Source organism: Schizophyllum commune, assembly GCF_000143185.2.
Source record: "Schizophyllum commune H4-8 unplaced genomic scaffold SCHCOscaffold_13, whole genome shotgun sequence".
Classification (NCBI taxonomy): Eukaryota; Fungi; Basidiomycota; class Agaricomycetes; order Agaricales; family Schizophyllaceae; genus Schizophyllum; species Schizophyllum commune.
Window position 1 is genome coordinate 876,096 of NW_026089550.1, and position 20,820 is coordinate 896,915.

Sequence of the window (20,820 nt, forward strand, 5' to 3'; positions counted from 1 at the left end):
GGCTCGGACGCAGACGACTTGCTGGCGTAGGTGCGAGCCCATTGAGGTCCTCGCACTAGATGTCTTCGGCAGGAGAGTGTATACCGACATGCTGGCCGTGCGAGGAAATGCGTAGGATGAACCGAGCCAGTGTGCTTCGTGGTGGCGCGGGTGATGTACGTCCGGGGAAGAGGTACAGACGCGCGAGTTCGCGGCGCACACGCTCCTCGCGCAATCCTAGACGGGCCAGCTACGCGTACAGGACAAAGCATAGCGCGAAGGGGAGAGGAATATGCGGACTGTTTGCGCTAGGCCTGGGGCGAGGATGGCGTCGACGCGAGGGGCGCACTGAAGAGCCGAAGAAAAAAACGGAGCAGAGAGTCCCCGCTACTCCTGCTGCTGCTGAAGCGCTGAGGAATTCTGAAGACGGGGGAGACACCGTCACGGACGTCGAGCGGAACGTTGCAGACGACGAGCAGGACGCGATCGGTGAGCGCATGCGGGCCGAAAATCCGTCTGCTCGAGTTCGAGCCCTGCGCACACAGCAGCGCACTGAACATCTCCTAATTCCCCGCAACGCAGAAAGCAAAGCTACTCTCATACTGCGGCCATTCACATAGGCAGTGCGTATTCGAAGCTTGAATTTTCTATCCTACTGAGTACAACAAAAATCCCAAAAACAACAACGTGAAGGGCGTCGTATAATCATGACGGGAAGGAGATACAAAAAAGGCGGGCTGAGGGTGAATACGAAGGTAGCCTGATAGCCTACGTCAATCGTTTGCAGTAGTCCGGGTTTCCGGTCGGGTTTAGAGCCCATGTGGGGAACTGGAGGACGTTCGTCAGCTCTTCTTCATCTCAACAAACATTCAGACAAAACACTCACAGGCGTAGCATTCCCAGACGCTCCTCCGACTGCGAACGAGTACACAAACACCATAATCTGCGTACCGCCATCGAGCGCGGCCGAAAGAAGGAAGTTGTACTTCCTGAACCACCGCGCGCGGTACTTGCGCAGGTAGTACTGCGAGAAGATGGCCATGAGGAACGACATGAAGACCTGTGATGGAGAAAAGCCGCGTCAGCTTCAAAAGAGCGCGCCATGAGCGCAATTGACGTACACCCGAGTTAATGCCGACACTGAGGTAGCCCAGCTCGGCGGTCAGGATCGGCGTGAACACCTTGTCAAAGCCAAACTTCGGCCAGCGCCTGTGCGCCAACCAGAAGGGAATCGGCCACGCGAGGCCGACGAGCAGCATCCACGGGACGAAGCCGTACTGCGTGCCCGGCTTGTACAAGTCCTTGCCGAGCGCGCCCCATGCGATGGCCCCTAGCGCGCGTCAGCATGCATACTTCCTCACACGGCCCAGCCCATACTCACCCGTGTTGTAGCTCTGGATCTGCTGCCCGCTCCACACATTGCTGCCCTGCACGTCGAGCAGGATCTCGCGGTTCGCGGTGAGCACGTTGTTCGCGACGACGAAGTTGAGGATGCCGCCGATGATGCTGCCGAGGACCTGGACATGGCGTTATTTTCCCAGCTCATCACTGCCCAAGATGCGCGCTCACCTGGCAAGTGAACGTCACCCGCGGCGGCAGCTTCGTGTACTGGCCCATCTTCAGGTCGCGCATGAGGGACGTCGCCTGCGTGACCGAGTTGTAGCCGTAGAGCGTGGCGTACATGTTCGCGACGGGTTTGCCCGGCACCATCGCTGCCGCGACCATCTCGATGAGGATCTCGATCGACGGCGCGTACCCGACGGTGCAGTACAGCGTGCCGATGATGGGTAGGAGGAACGCGGCGAGGAGAAGGGAGACGATGAGGGCCCACCAGCTGGAACGAGGTCAGCATAATTGCCGAGGCTGAGACGAAGTCATAAGCTCACGGCAAGCCCGAGTGCGCGGTGTAGCTCGTCGCCATCGCCATCGCGAAGGACGCGGCAAAGAGCGCGGCATACCACCAGAGCGGGCACTCCTTGTACACCTGCATCTTCTTGTAGTGCGGGTCGTCGATCTCGGACGCCTGCCAGCCCCTGTCAGTGTCCATGAACTCCCCACGACATCCCCCCCGCACCCACCTTCGTCGTCCACACCAGCTTCCACACATCCTTCGCGTGCCACACCACAAAGTGCATGATCGCCGCGCCGATGTACATCGTCCGCGACACCTTGTACAGCACCTGCGAGCCCGCGTAGTACGGCAGGCCCTGCTCCGCGAGCTTCGTCGTGTTGAGCGTGAAGTCGTCGTTGAGGATCAACAGCTGGTTGTACTCCGTGCCGTTCTCGTAGAAGAGCAGCTGCGAGAGGAAGGGGAAGTTCTGCGACTTCCACACGTTCTGCTGGTACACGACACAGAACGTGATGCTGTGGGCGCGGGCGATCAGCACCTCATGAGGCGACGCGGAGCAGGGCGACTCACATGCACACGAGACAGCCGCCATACAGCGAGAGCTGCGTCGACAGCGGGGTGAACAGCGAGCCAATTGCACCTCCGCCCGCGCCCACATAGTTCCAGTCGAAGCACAACGAGAACATCCCCAGACCCTCATTACCCGTCGCGCCACCGAAGATGCGCGAGAACCACGCCGAGTCCTGGTTCGCCAAACAGAAGATGCTGACACCAGTCAGAGTCGGCGCGATGTACTCCGGGAACCACTCCCAGACGAAGATGGCGACGAGCGTGCCCCAGAAGAAGCGGACGCGCTTCTTCTGGAGGAAGAAGTTTTGCCCGCGGTGGAGGACGTCGAATAGCTGAACGGTGGGGATGATGTGCGGGTAGACGGCGAAGGTAGGCCAGACGAGGAACACCCGCATCATGCCCGCGAGGCCGTAACCGATGAGCTGGTGGGGGTGAGTGTGAGTTGGAAGAATGTGTGGAGGGGGGGATAGAGTAGCGCACCTGCGAGCCGATTAGGGTGAAGATGGCGGTCGCCGCGTTGGGCTTGACATTGTAGTACAGGTCCTGCGCGGCGAAGATGCTGATGGCGAGGGCAGAGTCGCTGGAGGTGGCACCCATGATCGTGATAGCGACATGTTCCTTGATGTCTACAGCCATGGTCAGCGTTTGTCGCGTCTCAACAGTTCAATACGCGACGTACTGAAGGGTCCGGGATTAAGGAAGCGCGCCCACCACGAATCGCGCAGGGGGAAGCGAGAGTTGGGGTTGGTGCCAGGAATCACCTCCTCCATGGCCTTGCCGAGGATGAAGCTGCGTCCACAAGGCGTCAACCACGACAAACATCATAGACGCAAGTTATCCACGTACGCAAAGATCTGCAAAAATAGCTGGCTAACGCTGATCGTTTGCGGGCGGAAGTACTGCGAGCATCGTTAGTCTGGCAGCATAGCGGGAAGACCATTGTCGTGTTCGATGGCGTCGACTGACATCGCAGGACAGCGCACGTAGGCGCCACCGATAGCACAAACAGCACGCGCTGATGCGAAGGCAAGAAGGCGCAGGAGTGCGGGGATGAAGACAACAGGTGACACTCACGAACAATTGGCCAAGCACGGACGCGAAGGCGGCGAAACCGATGCCAAGCACCACGCTCCGGAGAGTGAAGATGGGCAGCGTCGGGTCGTCCTCGAGCGACATCAGCCGCGTCGCGTAGTCGCGGGCGCTCTCTGCGGATTCGTCAGTTCATGCTCAGTAGATGGGGGAAGCACTGGCCCGGTGCGTAGATAGCAGACGTGGTGGGTCGATAGCAGACATGGTGCGCAGCGAGCCGCCATAGTGCGCGAGCACGCACTATTTCCGCGGACAATCCGACTGCTAACACCCTAATCGCAACTGCGACTCACCGATAGGCCGCTCCTTCCCATTCTCGTCGAGGTCGATGTCGCGCACATCGTCGAAGACCTCTCCCAGGTCATCGCCAACAACCTCAACCGTGGGCTTCTCCTTCCCGCTCCCCTTCTCCTTCTCGGATGAGAAGCTGTCCGCATGCTCCGGGGCAGCTGGCGGCTGCGTCTTCTCCAGCACGGGGGCGTCGATGGCGGCCATCGTCGATGCGGCTCGAGGAGCTCAGCGAGAGAAGCTCGAGGGGCTCGGCGGCGCGAGAAGCTCAACCAGCGAAGAGCGGAGGTTGTCTAGGATGCATCTTCTTGCTTTTTATACTCCCCTCATCAGCCGTAAGTGCGTCGCGCATCCTTCGTTATCGCGCTATCAGGCACCGCTCCAACGCCAGCCTGGGTGCGAACAGAAGCGCGGGCACCCACATCTCGGATCTGCTGGCGGATTCCTGGACGGGAAGCCGGGGCCTGTGACGGCGCACTCGAGCCTGTGGCGGAAGAAGCTTGGCGCTGGTTGGTCCGCGTGCGAGCTGTAGCTTGATGAGCGGGGTCTGGGACGGACGAAGTCAGGGACCCGGCACTTATCGAGAAGGAGCATGTGGTGGCGAGGGAGATAGGACGCACAAATTGATACACAAATGGCCTTCTCGGAATCGCGGCGTGGCTGGCCATAAAGGCGTCAAAGGGCGTATGGGAGATTTGGCTGGATTTAGCTCAAAATTTTAGGGCAATCAGGAGTGGTGGGTGGACGAGGTACCTGCGCTGTCATTATCATCACCTAAGAAGTCGTTAGCATGTAAGTACGAGGACTCGACGAGGGCTTCTCCTTTCGGAACAAGGGTCGAAGGATCCGCGGGAACTTGTAAGACTCGGACAAGATAGAGAGTCTTCGGAGGAAGAGAGAGTGGTAGAACCCAGACGCTACAGTGACGATAATGCACTCTGAATGCATCGGTCGAGTTGCTGCGCAAGCGTAGCCCTTCAAGGATGTTGCAACTTTATAAAAGCCAGCGAGGCGTTGCGGTTGTAATTTATACTATCAGATGTGTTGGGTCCTGTCGAGCTATCCGCGCCGCGGGCAGCCATTCGAGCAAAATTGTTTGAGTTGGTTGAGAGCAAGATGGCCAATTCGTCACGCGTGACTCAAAGCCCCGGCTCGGCGTTCGCCGTTAGATTCCCACGCATTCCCATCGAATGCATATTTCGAACGGCCATGTCTTAGTGTTCCCGCTGTTTGACGACCACTCCAGTACTCGCAAAGATGGTCAATTCGCCAAGAACTGGCTCTAGGAGCGCTCATGGAGAGATGCATCCATGATACACGCCAAGGAAGGTCACCGCGCGGTGTACGATTTGAAGCAATACAACTGAGTTCATTGCATTCGTCCTGGTGCGATAAGCAAGTTTGTGTCGAGTCTCACCAAAGTTCTTGGGCATACGAAGGCAAGTATGCGCGTACTTTGACGCTCTCTTTGGTGGGTGAGGAGGCGCAAAGGACGAGACCGATGAAGCGCAACGTGGCGACCCACAAAGCTGGAAGAACAAATCGTGCGTCCCTGCCATTGTTGCTTCGGACCTTCAACTGACGTGCTAGAGCTCAGTTTCTGCTCCTCCTTCTCGAGGCGTCCCTGTGCCTGCCTCGATACCTCGGATCTCGTCGATGGCCATAAAAGAACCCGGAGGGCGAGCTAGACGCCGGATGGGAGCCACCGATAGCGTGCTGGCCACAAACAGCCACCATCGGTTTCTTTCCACCAAGCTATTTTTTTCTGCGTGGGGTCTATGCAAGCGCTGGTACCTCGCCTATTCTTCGGGAGGCCCTCCAGTGAATGGGTGTGAATGGAGTCGCGGAACTTGGTCTTCTGCGGGCTGCTATCTCGAGTCCGTCTCCCAGCCTTTGATCTGCAGGAACGTCTACGCGAATGAAGGATATATGGCCAGTGGGCGAAGGTGGGTTGAGCGAAGAAACGGCAGACCTGACGGATCAGAAGATAGTTATATGCAGCAGAAGGACTTAAGTACAAGGTTGCCGGGACTTGCCCTTCTGGAGATCGTGCGTCCTTTGCTAGCTGGAAGGGTACCCATGACCACTCACAGCGTTTACAGGCTTCGACTTCGCGGATGGGAGCTATCCATCTACGTCAGATACTTCGTCTCGTCGGTCTTCTACTCGTCTCGTCAGCGTTCCCCTCTTCTTCGCGTCAGCATCATCCCCTTCTCGTCAGTCATCCCCTCTGTCCGCGTCACCATCAAGACCCCAGTGACCCGCTGATCCTCTGCTATGTCGACCTGGTCGGCTATCTCGGGAACATTTGACCACTCGACGCTCATCGGCATCCCGTGGCGCTGTTGCGCGACCGGCGGGACCTTGGTGTTGTGGCTAAAGATATCCAAGAGAGTGTCTATAGCCGCCTTCAAGTGCCTATGGGCGTTTACTGCTTGGCGACTTACGCGATGGCTCATCGCCGGGCGCGATGGTCCATCACCATACACGCCACTGGACCTAGTCGAGAGCGCATTGAACAGAGTCTATGGCCAACATGGATGCGAGTTACTTCCCGATGCACCGCCACCATCTACAAAGCTTGCGGAGGAAGTTGAACTTGGGCCATCAGTTCTGGTCACGCCATGGTTATGTGCCCTACCGTGTTCAATTCGTGAAGAAGCACAAGGGTTACAACCATCTCGCACGCAGCAGTTCTCGCGGCGGTCGCTGCTTCTTGCGGGGGTTACTGCTTCTTCCTCTACTATCCAATGGAAATCCACCTGTTTGTACGTCCCATTGCTTCGCGACCCCCTTCGACCCCGCGACCTCAAACACTGAGCCTTCGAGATGCCAGCAAGGCGCCATCTCGCGTATATCACTCCGCGCGGTTCACCGACCTCCCACCACATGCTTTATGGCATTGTTTAGAACTACTTCCGTCACAGGTCCGTCCGCCGCCCAATGGACTCCGCGAGCCGCCCAACAGACCCCGCAATTCGACCAACAGATCCGGAATCCCAATGCATCTTCGCACCGTGCGCCCGGAGTGCATCTTCGCGCCGTCCGTCACGCCTTCTGCCCTCCTCCTGCATACAGTGCACCAGACGTTGGAGCTGTGCCTGATAGCGCCATAGCGAAGTATAAAGGTTGCGGTCGCTCTCACCGACCGGCCTACCTCTCTCGGCGTGCTCCCTCTCGAAGAGCCTCAGCCCCCCGTCTCCTACGAGCGCCCCGCCTTGCACGATGGCCGCCTTTGACGCGCCGATCCTCAAGAAGACGCAGCCCCCGGTCGCTACGGCGCACTCGGACAGCTTCCTGTCCGAGTCAGAGAAGGACAAGGACTCTGGCATTGACAAGGACTCGGAAAAGGATAAAGAGGCGGGACATGTGCAGCCGCCCGTCGAGGTCGCGACCAACGACGTTGGTGAGGTGTTCGACGATGTGCGAGTGATTGACTTGGATGAGAACGGGAAGGAGCGTCCGATTGGTGAGCAGCATCTACAACGCAAAAGGGACCAAGTTACTGATATATCTCCAGAGAGTGCTCGCGACTATGCCACGCGCTTGCTCTCCTTGGAGGATGACCCATCCCTACCGATATTCACCATCCGGACCGTCATTCTGGGAATTGGCTTCGCTGCTTTCGCTTCGGTGCTAGGCCAGCTCTTCGTAGGTCCGGCGAGCAGCTATCAATTCGCTTGCTCACCTCTCGCAGTACTTCCGTCCGCAGACCATCAGTGTCAGTCAGCTGTTCCTACAGATCTTCGCGTGCGTCGCCTGCAGCTTATCTACTCGCTTCCTCTGACGTATGTGCAGGTTCATAATTGGAAAGGCGATGGAGGAGGTCATCCCCGGAACCAACCCCAACTCACGGTTCCCTCTGCGGGATTCGTGGTGGGCTCGCTTCCTCAACCCTGGCCCCTTCAGTGAGCTACTTGCATACTTCGCAGATCATGTCTCATTGGGACCGCAGACATCAAGGAGCACGTTGCAATCACCATCATGGGCGCCACTTCCAGCGACTCCGCACTTGCTATCAGTATCTTCGCCGCACAAGATTTGTACTACAACGTCAAGCCTAACGCCGCAACCGCCATCTTCACCCTCATCGGGTCGCAGGTGCGCCACCATATGCACAATCACTTCCCAACCATGCCACTCACTCACCTCTTCCTAGCTCATCGGCTATGGTCTCGCGGGCATGATGCGCGTCTTCCTTGTCTGGCCCACCTTCGCCGTCTACCCGCATATCATCCCCACCGTCCAGCTCTTCGACGTCCTGCACAGAGGCCAGAAGTTCTTCCTCCAAAAGAAGCGCGTCCGCTTCTTCTGGGGCACCCTCGCTGCGATCTTCGTCTGGGAATGGTTCCCCGAGTACATCGCGCCGACGCTCACTGGTGTCAGCATATTCTGCCTGGCGAATCAGGACTCGCCCTGGTTCTCGCGCATCTTCGGTGGCGCGACGGGCAATGAGGGCCTTGGCATGTTCTCGCTGTGTTTCGACTGGAACTATGTGGGCGCGGGTGGTGGGGCGATTGGCTCGTTGTTCACGCCACTGTCGACCCAAATGTCGATGTACGCGGGAACCGCGGTTTGCATGTGCGTTCCAGTCACCTTCCGTGTCAAGATAACGATTGACCTTGCCCTTACTAGCATCGCCTTCTGCGCAGTTTACGCGCAAAACGTATGGAAATCGCAGAACTTCCCCTTCCTCTCTCAGCTCTTGTTCTATGAGAACGGTACCGAATACAATCAGCTGCTTATCCTCAACGACGACTTCACGCTCAACTCTACAAAGCTTGCCGAGCAAGGTCTGCCATACTACGCTGGCTCGCAAGTGCTCTTCAAGGTTTCGCGAACAATGTACATTGGCGCGGCCATCATGCACTTCGTCGTGTGGCACTCAAAGGATGTCTGGAAGTTGCTGAAGCATACGAAGGTATGCGGTTCATGTGTGATTGGTGTCGTAGGGGCGCTGATTATCTGTTGTAGTCTGAGGAGATCGACGACCCGCACTACCAGAAGATGCAGGTATACAAGGAATGCCCACTGTGGTGGTACGCAGCGTTGTTCGTAGCCTCGTTCGCGATGGCAATCGCAACCAGCTACACCGCTCACTCTGGACTTCCGTGCGTACTTCCTTTCTTCAGACGTGTCTCCTGACTGATTGGTTCTGCAGCTGGTGGGCCCTCATTGTCTCCCTCCTCGTCGCCGCCTTCCTCCTTCCCATCATCGGCACCCTCTACTGCACCGTCGGCTACGCGCCCTCCATCGAGATCCTCATCGAGATGATCGGCGCCGCCATGGTTCCCGGCAAGCCCGTCGCGAACATGTACGCCACGCTCTACGGCTACAACTCCGTCACGCAGGCGACCTCGCTCCTCCGCGACCTCAAGATGGGCCAGTACACGAAACTGCCGCCGCGCGTGACATTTGCGTGCCAGGTCCTCGGCAGCATCATTGGCGGCGTGCTCAACTTCGTCGTCGCAAACAATGTGCTGACGGCGAACCGGGAGGTGCTGCTGGATGTGCAGGGGAGTAATGTGTGGAGCGGGCAGAACATCCAGTCGTACAATACCGGCAAGCGATATTTCCCTCTCCTGTTGTCACGCGGTCTGACCAGCTGGTTTAGGTGCCATCGCATGGGGAGCCCTCGGCAAAGACTTGTACAAGCCGGGTACGCAGTACGGCTTCGTCCCCTGGATGATCCTCGTCGGTCTCGTCTGGCCCATCCCTTTCTGGCTCGCGCACAGGCGCTGGCCAAAGTTCGGCTTCGACAAGGTCTTTACTCCCATCTTGACGGCCGAGTTGGGTATTCTGAGTGTCGGCATCAACTCGGGTATCTTCATGTCCTTCCTCCTCGCCGTCTTCTCCCAGTACTACCTCCGCAAGTACCGTGCGCGCTGGTTCCGCAAGTACAACTTCCTCCTCTCGGCCGCGCTCGACGGCGGCACACAGATTATGGTCTTCGTGTACTCCTTCGCGGTCGGCGGTGCTTCAGGGAGCGCGACACCCGTGAGCTACTCCTCGTGCTACGACCAAATACACGTACCTAACGGTCTCCTTCCACATAGTTCCCCACATGGGCCCTGAATCCCGCGGGAAATCCGGACTACTGCAAGCGGTTGACATGATATTGACATTGTCCTTGCACAGCCTAATTTTCCTCACACCCTCACCTACTAACCCACCACCATCCCTGCCCCTCTTCTTACTCCCCTTTTACTCGCCGCTGTTTTGGGATGCCTTTTGGCTTGTGTTGTAACTTGTAGTTGTTCATGATAAATTCGGATTGTTCGAGTAGAGGTTTGTCAACATATCGTAACGGGACCCACGAAAGGCATTCTGGACGTGCTGCGTCTGCTGGTGCCTCGAAGGCTACATCAACAAAAATCTGCTTGGAGAAAGCAGTCTACCATCGCTCGGCAGTAGTCGCATGGCAGCTAGAACGTGGGACGACCCCCATGCTACTAAGCCTCGCTTCTGTGCGATCCACTCAGACTAGGACGGCCGAGACAAGGAATGAAAACGTCTTGCATCCTCCGAATGCCCTTTAGCTTACCCTTAATCAACCTGAGCAAAGCAGCCTTCCAACCCGCGCAATCCTGTTGTACACTTTACATTTGTTACATCTGTACACTCTACATCCGCTACTTTTCTATTGATCCTCTTCCTGATCACACCGATAGCACCATCCGCGTCGAAAGCGCAAGCGTCTAAGCGCCCTTCACGTTCGCAATCTGCACGAACTCGGGCTTCAAGCTCGCGCCGCCGACGAGGAAGCCGTCGATGTCCGGCTGGGTGGCTGAGGGTGAGAGCGTTAGCAGAAGCGTGCGCAAATGATAACGGTGAGGAAGTCCCATCCTCAGGAGCCATGGGCGGACAGTCATGAAGAAAGTTAGATCTCACCCAACTCGCCCGCGCTCGCGCCGGTGACACTGCCGCCGTAGATGATGCGCGTCGACGCCGCAACGTCCGAGTCTGAAAATTCGCCAGCGTCAGTACGCAACTCTCACTTCACAGCCGCCATCGTCGACTCGTAGGTGGACACTCACTGATCGCCTCGCCGAGGTACGCCCTCAGCGCCGCGTGCACCTCCTGCGCCTGCGCCGGCGTCGCGACCTTGCCCGTGCCGATCGCCCACACGGGCTCGTACGCGATGACGACGTTCGCCCAGTCCGCGGGGCTCAGCAGCTTGACCGCCGCGTCCGTCTGCGCGCGGCATACCTTGAGCGTGTCGCCCGCCTCGCGCTCCTGCAGCGTCTCGCCGATGCAGAAGATGACCTTGAGGCCTGGAGAAGCGTCAGCAAGCCTTTTCAAGGTATTCGTAAAAGCCACACTCACCCTTCGCCAGCGCCGCTTGCGTCTTCTGCGCGACGAAGTCGGAGGACTCGCCGAAGATGGTACGGCGCTCGGAGTGGCCGAGGATCACGTAGGGGATCTTCGCGTCGGCGAGCTGGGCGGGGCTAATCTCGCCGGTGAAGGCGCCCGAGTCTTTGAGGTAGCAGTTTTGCGCGGCGAGGTGGATTTCCTGGGGTGGGGTTAGCGGTATGTCGGGGAGAGGAGAGGAGGTTGCGAGCGTACCTTACGCAGCTTCTGCTGGAGGGGGAGGAGGTACAGAGCAGGCGGCGCAACGACGACATCTGCGATCCAGAGTCAGCGATAGTCTTGACAGGCTCGTGGCAAAGGAGAGGCTTTGTCGTATGAAGTCCACTGATGGGCGCGATCTTATCGCCTTCGTCCCGCGTTCCCCTCTCGTCTCTTTTCATCTGCCCTCTCCCCTCCTCTATATCCCCCCTCTCCATCTCCATCTACTCATCGCCTGGCTATAGCGCACCACTCACCCGCCGTCTCATGCAGCTGCGCCTTGTTCAGCGTGTCCACGATCGCGTCCAGCGCCGCCGCGTTCGCGGGGTTCATCTTGAAGTTGCCGCCGACGAAGAACTTGCGGGCCATTTTGTTGCTGAATTTTAGTCTGAGAGGGTAAGAGGACAGGATGGGGTCGTCGGGGTAGAGTAGCTAGGTCGTCGGGGTAGAGTAACTAGTTCGTCGCCAAAAGCAACCTTCGCGGTCTTATAGCCCATCTCGCCCATCGATGACGCGCTTCGCGTGGCGGCGGAGTCCGGTCTGGCCCGCGGGCCGCCCGCCTCGGCGCGACGGAGCGGCGGCAAGGGCGCATGCGAGGGCGGGAGCTGGACGCGCCCCCAGAGCGAGGGGCAGGCATGCGAGGGCTGGAGACACAAGGCTGGGCTATCGTCGCTGCCGCTATGGCCATGCTTTCGCGACGTCGAGGCTCCCTACTCCTCGAGCGTCGTTATTGGCCGAGAAAAAGAAATCGTAATATACTCTAGCCCGACAAGGAATCACAAGGATTGACTCTCCCAAGTAACAGTAGAAATCAAGGTTTGAAGCGCGTGAAAAGTGACTTGCGAAGGACGTTTGATGCACGTCGGCTTTCAAGTGAAGACACAGAAAATGGGTATCGCACACGCACTCGTCCCACAGCGCAGCTCATTCCATCATATCGTCGTCCCCCGTCTTTTGGCCCGGGCCCTTGACGGCAGACATAGCTAAGGTCAATTTGTTCGTCCGATCCTGGATCGCTGCCTTCATCTCCTGGTGAAGGACTTTCGCCGCGTCGAGGGCGATTCTGTCCAAGAATCAGCATTCGCACACACAACACCCGTGAAAAAGAAAGACGACTCACCTAAACATCTCCTCAAACCTCTGCACATGCAGCCTCGTCTCCAGCCCCACCATCACCACCTTCCCCGTCTTCGGCATCACCGCCGCATTCACCCACGGCAGGTCGTTCTCCTCCAGCGTCGTGAGATCGAGCATGCTCTCCGTGTCGTGCACGCCTGCGGAGACAGCGCAGACGAAGTCGAGGAGGGGCACGCCCGCGCAGATGAGCGCGAGCGTCGTCGCGTTGATGCACGCGGGGATGAGCGAGCCGTCTTGTTGTAGGATGGTGATGAAGACGTCGATGGTAGAGCGCGGATAGATGGAGGTGAGGACTACGGGCTCAAAGGTTTGTTGCACGGTATAGCACAGCTCCTGGGTGCGTCTGGAAGTTAGCTGAGATGGGTTGGTTCGTGAGGGTGGATGGATGTTTCGCGAAGTGTGGGCAGGGCGTTGGGGAGGGAGAAAGGGATGTGGTAGTGATATGTGAAGAGAGCGAGGGAGTCAAACGCACTTGTCCCCCCGCCCCCTCTTCCTCCTCTCCCCACTGCTGAACGGCGCCGTCCCAACCTCCACATTGATCGTTGCGCGGTCATGCGCGGATTGCGACCTCTGCTTCGGTTCCCTTGGCCCATATACGGAGACCAAGACTTGCGTTAGACCATGCGACACAAGCGCGCTCCCGTCCGCGGATGCCCTAGGGCTCAGGTCGATCGTCATATCGCGCAGCTCATACTGCTTGCGCCCGTCCGAGCGATACCCGTGCGCGTTCAGGATTTCGATTCGCGAGCCCTGGACCAATTCAATGAGCTACAGCGTCGAAGTAATATACACGCCACACACCATGCCGTTCGATATCCTGAAGAATGACACTGGGTACCTCCAAAGGCAAGAAGTAGCAGAAAACAATGGCCGAACAATGGAATGCCCAAATCGGAATGCGAGCGATCGGCGTCCGGCAATCGCCGGACCTTCGATCCGGTGGCGTCATAGGGCAATAAGCGCCCGCCGGCTCGCCCGATAGCGACTGGCCGTATCTCATAATCTACACTTTACGCATCCTGACCTGAACCATCATCTCCCGCGAAGCCAGCCTTGTGTAGAAGGAACAATCAGCATTCATAGGGCAGACGAACCTCACCATGGCCGCGTATCCCAACCCCGACGATCTCGTCGTCCCACCCTCGATCCTGGACACGGATCTGTACAAGGTGCGTCCTTGGGCAAGTCATATGCAGGGGAAAGTGATGCTCAATCCAACTTACCCCCCCCCCCCCCCTCCAGTTCACGATGCAGCAAGCAGTATTTGAACACTTCCCGAATGCATGGGCGACGTATCGCTTCACGAACCGGAATGCAGACACGGTATTCACGCGAAAGTCGATTGATATCCTGCGCGCGAGTGTCAACCGTGCGTGTCGATCACTTGCTCTACCACCAATGCGTTTTCTATCCCGCTCCTCAAATGCTATCCCTTCCCCTCACGTATCCCACCTCCTAGCCTCGAACCTCCTTCACGCGTCCGTCCCCATTCCTCCTTCCATGTCTACGCATTCTCTCATCCCCTTACGCCCCTCATGTCCATCCCACGCCCTAACTAATCACCGCTTCCAGAATTCTCCTGTCTATCTATGTCAGAGGCCGAGAAGGAATGGCTCGCGAAGGCCTGCCCCTACTTCAAACCCGCATACCGCGATTTCCTCGGCACCTACCGCTTCAAGCCCGAACAGGTCGAGATCAAGTTCATCCCCGCCGAGGGCACGGAGGAAGGGCCAGGTCAGTGGGGTGCTGAAGTCGTTGACTGAGCAGCAGGCTTACGCATTACCTTCAGACCAACACGGAAACCTATCCATGACCGCCTCTGGGCCATGGATAGAATCCATCCTGTGGGAGGTCCCTTTGATGTCCACGCTCTGCGAAATATACTACAAGCATGTCGACATGGACTGGAGCTACGAGGGGCAGGAAGGTGCGTGGAAGGGTCCCTCGCTTCACACCACATGCTTTGACCAAGTTTCTTCCCCTTATCTTCAGAGCTCGCCTACCAAAAGGGAAAAGCCCTCCTTTCTCATGGCTGCGTCTTCAACGAGTTCGGCTCCCGGCGGCGCAGATCCCTGAAAACACACGACCTCGTCATCACGGGCCTCATACGTGCGATGAAGGACGCGGAGGCGGCGTCAGGTCAGTCGCGGTCGCCTGTTCACGATAGGGACCGGGTCGCATCAATTCGAGCGAGCCTGGGAACTAGATCGATGATAGTTCTGAGTGTGATGAACTGATAATCCCCTCAGGGAAGGGCCACGAGGGCCACAATGTCGAGGGCATGCCGTCGGGAGCGAAGGGTGAGCCGGGGAAGTTGAGTGGGACGAGTAACGTGAGCTTCTATCTTCCTTGCGCTGTTTGTCACGGAAGCAAGGATGCCAATGCAAGACTTGGACGCTGATGTCTGGCTAGGTCTATCTCGCCATGAAGCACGACCTCACGCCGACGGGGACGATCGCACAGTGAGTGGTGTCATCTTCAATCCCTCATCATTCGCTGTTCGATACCTATATTTACCTTACGGAGAACCATACTCATCACCTTCCACCTCCAGCGAATGGTTCATGGGTGTCGCCACCGCAAAGGGCTACGAGAACGCGAACACAGTTGCCCTGAGACTGTGGCAGGAAACGTACGGAAACGTGCTTTTGGTAGCGCTCACAGACACTTTCTCAAGCGATGCGTTCTTCAAGGTATGTCCCTGCGCATTTTCAATTCTTCGGCCACATTTTTCAACTCTTGAGCCACCCCCTTGCATCCTGCCCTCGTATATCATTCTTTGCATCCCATCACCCAATACATAATCCTGTCCATCCCCTCTCCCAATACATCATCTTGTCCATCCTATCGCCCAATATATCATCCTATCCATCCCATCTCCCAATATATAAGCCTAGTAGTAGTAGCAACCCACTGACGCTCATCCAGAACCTCGCCGCCAGCCCCGACATCGCGCGCACCTGGGCCGGCCTGCGTCAGGACTCGGGCGACCCCTTCGCCTTCGCGCCAAGAGCGAAAGCGGTGTACGAGGGGCTGGGAATCGACCATAGGGAGAAGGTGAGTTGGAGATCTTTTGAATGAGGCCGCAAATGCGAAGCGGGCGAAGGAGAGCCGCAGGTGCGAAGCGGACGAAGGAGAGCCGCAGATGCGAAGCGGGCGAAGGAGCGAAGGTGGAAAGAGATGATGCCCTATACTCACGACCCCTCCAGGTCATCGTCTACAGCGACGCACTGTCCGTCGAGAAGGCCGTGAAGCTGCTTGAGCACGCGGGGCCGAAGGGGCTCGGATTCAAAGGTTCGTCAGTGGACCTCTATATGTCAATCGCTCCTTCTCTCTTTCTTCCCTCCTCTCGCTTCCTTCCCTCCTCCTTACTTTTCGTCCCCTCTCTACGCCCTGCTTTGCTTACCCCTCATGCGCTGACGCTGTCCCGCTCCAGTCGCCTTCGGCATCGGCACCAACTTCACCAACGACTTCCGCAAGAAGTCGACCGCGGACCCGCAAAACCCAACCTCCACCGGCGCGCCCAGCGAAGCACTGAACATCGTGATCAAGCTGGACAGTCTGGACGGCAAGCCTTGCGTGAAGATCAGCGATGATTTGACGAAGGTGAGTGTGGGTTCGTCTTCTTCCTTCGACGGGCCAAAGGAGAGGGCAGCGTGCTCTTGCAAACGGGCGGCGTGCTCTAGCAAACGGGCGGCGTGCTCTAGCAAACGGGCGGCGTGCTCTTGCAAACGGGTGGCGTCCCCTTCGCGCGCGAGCCATGCTGATTTACCTTCCCCAGAACACCGGCGACAAAGAGACGGTCAAATACGTCAAGCAGATATTCGGGCTCCCTGTATGAGGGAGGGAATAATTGAGTCTCATTCAGAGGCATGGGCGAGGCAGCACGATCCGAAGGTGCTGAGTATTTCTGGGAGAAGAACAATAGAATTATAGACTGTATGTACTATGTAGCGATGATCTGCACTATGCATCATTGTCGAGTGACATCAACGACTGTCCGGTACCGGCACCATAGCCTACTATTCGGTTCTGCCGTCCATGATATCCTGATACCTCCTGACATTCTCCTCCGCCGTCCCATCCCAGCTCGTATTCTCCACAACAGCCGCCTTCCAAGTGGGCGTTTCGCGCGACGCCGCAAGGATCTCTGCAATCACGTCGTTATTGAGGGCTAGCGATTTTCCTGATTTAGGCTGGGTGTTCGAATTGCCAGTGTAGACGGGGGCGACATGTTGCTGGTGATAACGACGAGGAGGTGGTCCCTCGCGGTAGAAAAGCGAGTCTTCCGTAGCTGGTCGCAGAATATCCCACGTTGAAAGCCAATCCTGCCACGCAACCTCTTTGGGTAGCAGAGGCGAAGGGTCGCAGAACGGCTGAAATCCGCGCACGCGCTGCTCGTGAAGAAGGAACAGCGCCGGAAAGGGGGCGTGCTCGTCGCTGATGTCGAGCGCGACTGCCTTGCCATGATGTTTCCGGCTGGATTCATGATCGTTGTAGTTGACGAAGATGAACTTGCGTTCCTAATAAAGAAGTGGCCGTGAGTTGTTTGTGTCTTGAAGCACGAAAGACGATCCTACTTACAGACGGCACATAGCGGATGAAGCACGTATAGCTCTCAAAAAACACTTTATGATTGGGGCACAAGATGAAGGCGTTGCGCGGTTCGTGCTCGGCATTCTCATTGGCCCATTCTGGCAGCCATCCCAGCTTTCTGAGATTATCCCATGCGTTGGAATACTGCATTCGGGTGAGTTCGCTAGCAGATACCTGAGAGGTAGAACACACCTTTGTCTCAGCTATGATACGACATACTAAAGGTATACATTCGCCGCATACCACACAGCGAGCACTGCCCCTAAATGTATCACGAGCATTCACGCATGCCTCGACTGTTTCCTCTGTGAAGGTAGTAGAGAGGCTGCGGTCATCCCATTCAAAACCGGGAGGTACTTTTGAGAGAGGAAGCTCAAATGCGGGGAGCGCGTACATGGCGGGGTCGGTCATGGCGATAGGAAGTCAACATGCATTCTGTGACGGTCACGACTCAGAGTCACAGCAAAGTTCAAAGGGGTCATGTGAGACACGGAGCCGCTGCCACGTGCCTTTCGTCACATAAGAAGTCACGGTTCAGAATCCCCCCTTGACTCAACAGACCCGGAGACAGCAAGCGAACCTCTACTTAGCGTCTTATGTTACACCCATATTTCAAATCTTTCTTCCAAAACCCTGAGCACCAAACGATGCATTCCATGACCTATACCCTCAATGCTCGCTGTAGATGCGCTCAGTAACGCGGGCCGGGCCTAGGAAAGGACCGCCGCACATACCACATGTTGAATTCCTGCCAAAGCATCGGAAGATCAGCACATAAGCTCAACCCTCGTACCTCGCCCACTCACATGCGTAAACATCCCATCCCCATACTCCAGGTCCACCGACCGCTCCTTCATAAGCTCCTCCCTAATCCTAAACGCCTCCTCCCGGGTCATTGTCCCTGGCGTCATCGACGCGAACGCGTCCAGGAGCTCGATGGGCATTCGCGCCAAGCGGCTGTCCTCCCCGGAGGTGTAGAGGGTGTGCCTGAGCCAGCCCTCCTGCTGCGGGGCGATGTCGGTGGCGGAGGGGATGGTGCGCGTCGGGTCGACGAGGAAGAAGACGAGGATCTTGCGGAGGCCGGGTTTGGTGGGGTCGGCAAGCTGGAAGGGGGAGACCTATCGGCGAAGAGAGGGGTCAATCAGTTCACGACTGAGTGAAGCGCGGGATGGTGAATTCACCTTGTGCTGATACAGGTTCGGGAACGCGACGCAGCGGCCCTCCTTCGTGATAATGCTGCCGACGTCCTGCACGCAAGGCTCGTCCCGCGACATGCCATAGAGCGTCTTCATGCAGAACGAGTCGTCCTGTTCGTGATAGAACGGCTCGGCGGTCGCCTGGCGGAAGGACAGCCGAGTATCCTGAATGTTCTCCGAGTGATAGTAGTAGATAAACGTGGAGACAATGCCCTCGTTGTACATCCCTGAGAGCCAGATGAGATCTGTCGCGAGCAAAAATCCAGAGAGGCGCGAGTCGCTAATCTCACCTTCAACATGCCACTTTCCGCCCGGATATTCCGGCTTCTCCGGCGTCAGCACAATGTTTGCGAGCTTGACGATCACCTGGAGCTTCTTCCCCTTCAACCCAACTAGCCCCTCTCCTCTCTCCCCCAGCGCCCCATCATACTCCGCCGGGCAATCCGGCAGCGTTAGCGGTTGGCTTGCGTACCACGCCTGCAGCGCGTCGCCCTCCAGATCCTCGTCATCTCCCTCCGGCCACCGCATCCCGTTCTCGCCCCAAATGCACGGCAGGCCCTTCTCCGCACCGATGCCGTAGTCGTTCTCGACGATTGGTCCCAGCCGCATAGGCAGCTCCCCGCGGCGCAGATCCGATAGGACGCGCTCCCACAGCGGTACCGCGCGCCCCATGATGCGCTCGATGACGGGGACGAGCGCCCCCGCGCGCTCGGGAGGCACATTGTTGATATACGGGGAGACGAGGGCGACCGATCCATCCTCCTTGACCTCGAAATCCGACGGCAACCACTGGAACTTATCCGAAAGGAAATGGTCTGCGAGCGGTTCGTCAGGCTCGGGCGGGGAGAACGTGGAGATGGAGCCGTCCTTCTGCTTTCCCTGCGTCTTGCCGTAGACGAGGGGGTAGAGGGAGGGGTGGACGAGGTCGAGGACCTGGTTGTTAGAGTTCGGGTGCCAGTCCTTCTCGGCTTCGGGGACGTCTTCGAAGGGCTTGACGGCGGCTTGGAGCGCGGCGCGCAGGTCGTCCGAGATCGGCTGGTCGGAGAGCCAGACGCGGTCATACGGTCCGGCCTGCGACTGGATGAGCAGCCCATCCTTCACGGAGATGCAAGACGGCGAGGAATCAGAACGTACCTCAATCCCTGTCTCCTCATCCCGAAGCTGCGCGTAACCTTCCAGTTCGCCGAGGGTGTAGTTGATCTGCGCGCCATGAGCAAATCAGCGGAGATAATCGCTGAGCCACGGACCATATTATCAGTTAGGCGCCAGCGCTCCTCCACCTCTGCCTGCTGCGCCTTCGCCTCCTCGAACCACTTCTTGCGGATTTCGGGGTCCTTGGACTTGCGCCACCACTCGGGCTTCTCGCGGATTGTCGCGGAGAGCTGGTACATCCTCAGCTCGACCAGCTGCGTGCAGGTCGCGTCGATCACGAGTAAAGGTGAGGGGTTAAAGAAGGGGTCAATTAGCCTCGCTCTCAGTAACGTCATACAGACTAGCGTACCGATCGAGGCGCCCACGTACCCGGCGCAGGCTCTTCGTAGTCAACGTGCGCGAAGGGATGAGGGAACGCCTCGTCCTCTTGCGAGTCATCCCCAGTCTCCTTGAATGTCACTTGCACGAACGGGTCGGACATGGCGGTCGGATTCCTCGCTGGCGTTAGATATCGACGAGAGGCGGGGGGGGGGGGGGCAGAGACAGAAAAGGGATGGCCCTCCTTCTCCGAACAAGCGCGCGCCTTTTGTAGTCGTCAGCGGCAAAGAAGCAATGGCGATCTCCGACAGGGGCTATTCATCGGGATGAGTCGCGTGTACAGCATGCAGGCGGCCCCGCGTCCTACAAATGGAGGGCGGGCATAATGAGTCAACGCCGAGCGCCAGACGCCGCGCGCGACGATCATGGGGCGCAGGGCGGGACCGTGCAGCGCCTCATCTCATCATAATGGGCGCTATGTTGAGTGGACTGAGCCACGTGCGTTACTAGGCTACCGGTGACTCGACGACAGGCCCGAGCAACTGAGACCTTGCGGGGCTGATGTAAAACACGCCAGGCTTGGCCTAGAGGGGACCGCATTACTCTTGAGGACCACGCTGGTGCAGCAGGCGCCGAAGTCGCATTCTTGGAGCCAACACGCTTGTTGCTGAGCATGATGTCGAGAGAGGTGCTGTTGTTCTGCGGTGGAGGTCAGTATGCAAGGGATGCCCCGTGGTGTACCGTTATGTGGTGCTTCTTCTCGCACGCGTCGTACATCGAGTTGAGTTATGCCGCACAGAGCTACGGTGATTGACTCTGCATACTGCGTTCAATAAGAGCTATTTTGTGTTGCGTACCATGTAGTTCGCCGTCTGAAGCAGCAGCCAGCTGTCGTGAGGGTCGGAATCGAGTATCGCACGATGAAGAACGCAAAGGAATACGCAATGCCGAAGCATTCATCCATGTTGCATGTGTAAACATGGGAAACGACGACGCAACGCAAAAGGGATATCGCAGTGCTCAGGCACTCTTCCATGTTGCCGAAGCGAACATGGGTAACGCAGTAGACGCGGAAGT

General features: G+C 57.7%; 9 protein-coding genes across 9 annotated transcripts; 4 read left to right on the forward strand and 5 right to left on the reverse strand.

Annotated features, from left to right (window-relative positions):
* Positions 1 to 708: 708 nt before the first annotated feature.
* On the reverse strand, positions 709 to 4,306 carry SCHCODRAFT_02101597 (OPT superfamily oligopeptide transporter). Its single transcript, XM_003025982.2, has 13 exons — positions 3,781 to 4,306; positions 3,473 to 3,603; positions 3,245 to 3,297; positions 3,078 to 3,187; positions 2,879 to 3,024; positions 2,399 to 2,820; positions 2,058 to 2,343; positions 1,866 to 2,002; positions 1,549 to 1,813; positions 1,361 to 1,496; positions 1,101 to 1,309; positions 866 to 1,039; positions 709 to 807 (listed from the first exon to the last, which is right to left on the reverse strand). The coding sequence occupies exons 1-13, from the start codon at positions 3,980 to 3,982 to the stop codon at positions 748 to 750; spliced, it is 2,331 nt and encodes a 776-aa protein (XP_003026028.1). The 5' UTR covers positions 3,983 to 4,306; the 3' UTR covers positions 709 to 747.
* A 1,445-nt stretch (positions 4,307 to 5,751) lies between these two features.
* Positions 5,752 to 6,131, forward strand: SCHCODRAFT_02642090 (uncharacterized protein). The gene is made up of 2 exons (XM_050346262.1): positions 5,752 to 5,824; positions 5,878 to 6,131. Exons 1-2 carry the CDS (start codon positions 5,771 to 5,773, stop codon positions 6,085 to 6,087), a joined length of 264 nt encoding a protein of 87 aa, XP_050197715.1. The 5' UTR covers positions 5,752 to 5,770; the 3' UTR covers positions 6,088 to 6,131.
* Positions 6,132 to 6,195: 64 nt separating this feature from the next.
* SCHCODRAFT_02101686 (uncharacterized protein) lies at positions 6,196 to 7,049 on the forward strand. Its single transcript, XM_050341796.1, has 2 exons — positions 6,196 to 6,702; positions 6,765 to 7,049. Exons 1-2 carry the CDS (start codon positions 6,303 to 6,305, stop codon positions 6,878 to 6,880), a joined length of 516 nt encoding a protein of 171 aa, XP_050197716.1. The 5' UTR covers positions 6,196 to 6,302; the 3' UTR covers positions 6,881 to 7,049.
* On the forward strand, positions 6,799 to 10,072 carry SCHCODRAFT_01138139 (OPT superfamily oligopeptide transporter). Its single transcript, XM_050341092.1, has 11 exons — positions 6,799 to 7,244; positions 7,296 to 7,426; positions 7,473 to 7,525; positions 7,574 to 7,683; positions 7,731 to 7,876; positions 7,935 to 8,356; positions 8,411 to 8,696; positions 8,750 to 8,886; positions 8,937 to 9,337; positions 9,390 to 9,772; positions 9,832 to 10,072. Exons 1-11 carry the CDS (start codon positions 7,001 to 7,003, stop codon positions 9,889 to 9,891), a joined length of 2,373 nt encoding a protein of 790 aa, XP_050197717.1. The 5' UTR covers positions 6,799 to 7,000; the 3' UTR covers positions 9,892 to 10,072.
* Positions 10,073 to 10,400: 328 nt separating this feature from the next.
* SCHCODRAFT_02642095 (Triosephosphate isomerase) lies at positions 10,401 to 11,759 on the reverse strand. Its single transcript, XM_003025981.2, has 6 exons — positions 11,602 to 11,759; positions 11,342 to 11,400; positions 11,102 to 11,288; positions 10,813 to 11,049; positions 10,667 to 10,738; positions 10,401 to 10,562 (listed from the first exon to the last, which is right to left on the reverse strand). Exons 1-6 carry the CDS (start codon positions 11,711 to 11,713, stop codon positions 10,474 to 10,476), a joined length of 756 nt encoding a protein of 251 aa, XP_003026027.1. The 5' UTR covers positions 11,714 to 11,759; the 3' UTR covers positions 10,401 to 10,473.
* Positions 11,760 to 12,139: 380 nt separating this feature from the next.
* Positions 12,140 to 13,337, reverse strand: SCHCODRAFT_02642097 (uncharacterized protein). Its single transcript, XM_003025980.2, has 4 exons — positions 13,283 to 13,337; positions 12,954 to 13,231; positions 12,465 to 12,824; positions 12,140 to 12,407 (listed from the first exon to the last, which is right to left on the reverse strand). The coding sequence occupies exons 1-4, from the start codon at positions 13,283 to 13,285 to the stop codon at positions 12,269 to 12,271; spliced, it is 780 nt and encodes a 259-aa protein (XP_003026026.1). The 5' UTR covers positions 13,286 to 13,337; the 3' UTR covers positions 12,140 to 12,268.
* Positions 13,338 to 13,451: 114 nt separating this feature from the next.
* SCHCODRAFT_02681370 (nicotinate phosphoribosyltransferase) lies at positions 13,452 to 16,553 on the forward strand. Its single transcript, XM_003026051.2, has 12 exons — positions 13,452 to 13,650; positions 13,724 to 13,850; positions 14,054 to 14,215; positions 14,271 to 14,408; positions 14,474 to 14,620; positions 14,731 to 14,813; positions 14,894 to 14,943; positions 15,036 to 15,174; positions 15,410 to 15,538; positions 15,691 to 15,775; positions 15,918 to 16,087; positions 16,263 to 16,553. Exons 1-12 carry the CDS (start codon positions 13,582 to 13,584, stop codon positions 16,320 to 16,322), a joined length of 1,359 nt encoding a protein of 452 aa, XP_003026097.1. The 5' UTR covers positions 13,452 to 13,581; the 3' UTR covers positions 16,323 to 16,553.
* Positions 16,263 to 17,722, reverse strand: SCHCODRAFT_02716705 (uncharacterized protein). Its single transcript, XM_050347063.1, has 3 exons — positions 17,270 to 17,722; positions 17,066 to 17,221; positions 16,263 to 17,004 (listed from the first exon to the last, which is right to left on the reverse strand). The coding sequence occupies exons 1-3, from the start codon at positions 17,486 to 17,488 to the stop codon at positions 16,504 to 16,506; spliced, it is 876 nt and encodes a 291-aa protein (XP_050197718.1). The 5' UTR covers positions 17,489 to 17,722; the 3' UTR covers positions 16,263 to 16,503.
* Positions 17,619 to 19,962, reverse strand: SCHCODRAFT_02642105 (uncharacterized protein). Its single transcript, XM_003025978.2, has 8 exons — positions 19,775 to 19,962; positions 19,521 to 19,679; positions 19,408 to 19,473; positions 18,564 to 19,344; positions 18,259 to 18,500; positions 17,884 to 18,195; positions 17,812 to 17,825; positions 17,619 to 17,756 (listed from the first exon to the last, which is right to left on the reverse strand). The coding sequence occupies exons 1-8, from the start codon at positions 19,904 to 19,906 to the stop codon at positions 17,747 to 17,749; spliced, it is 1,716 nt and encodes a 571-aa protein (XP_003026024.1). The 5' UTR covers positions 19,907 to 19,962; the 3' UTR covers positions 17,619 to 17,746.
* Positions 19,963 to 20,820: the final 858 nt, after the last annotated feature.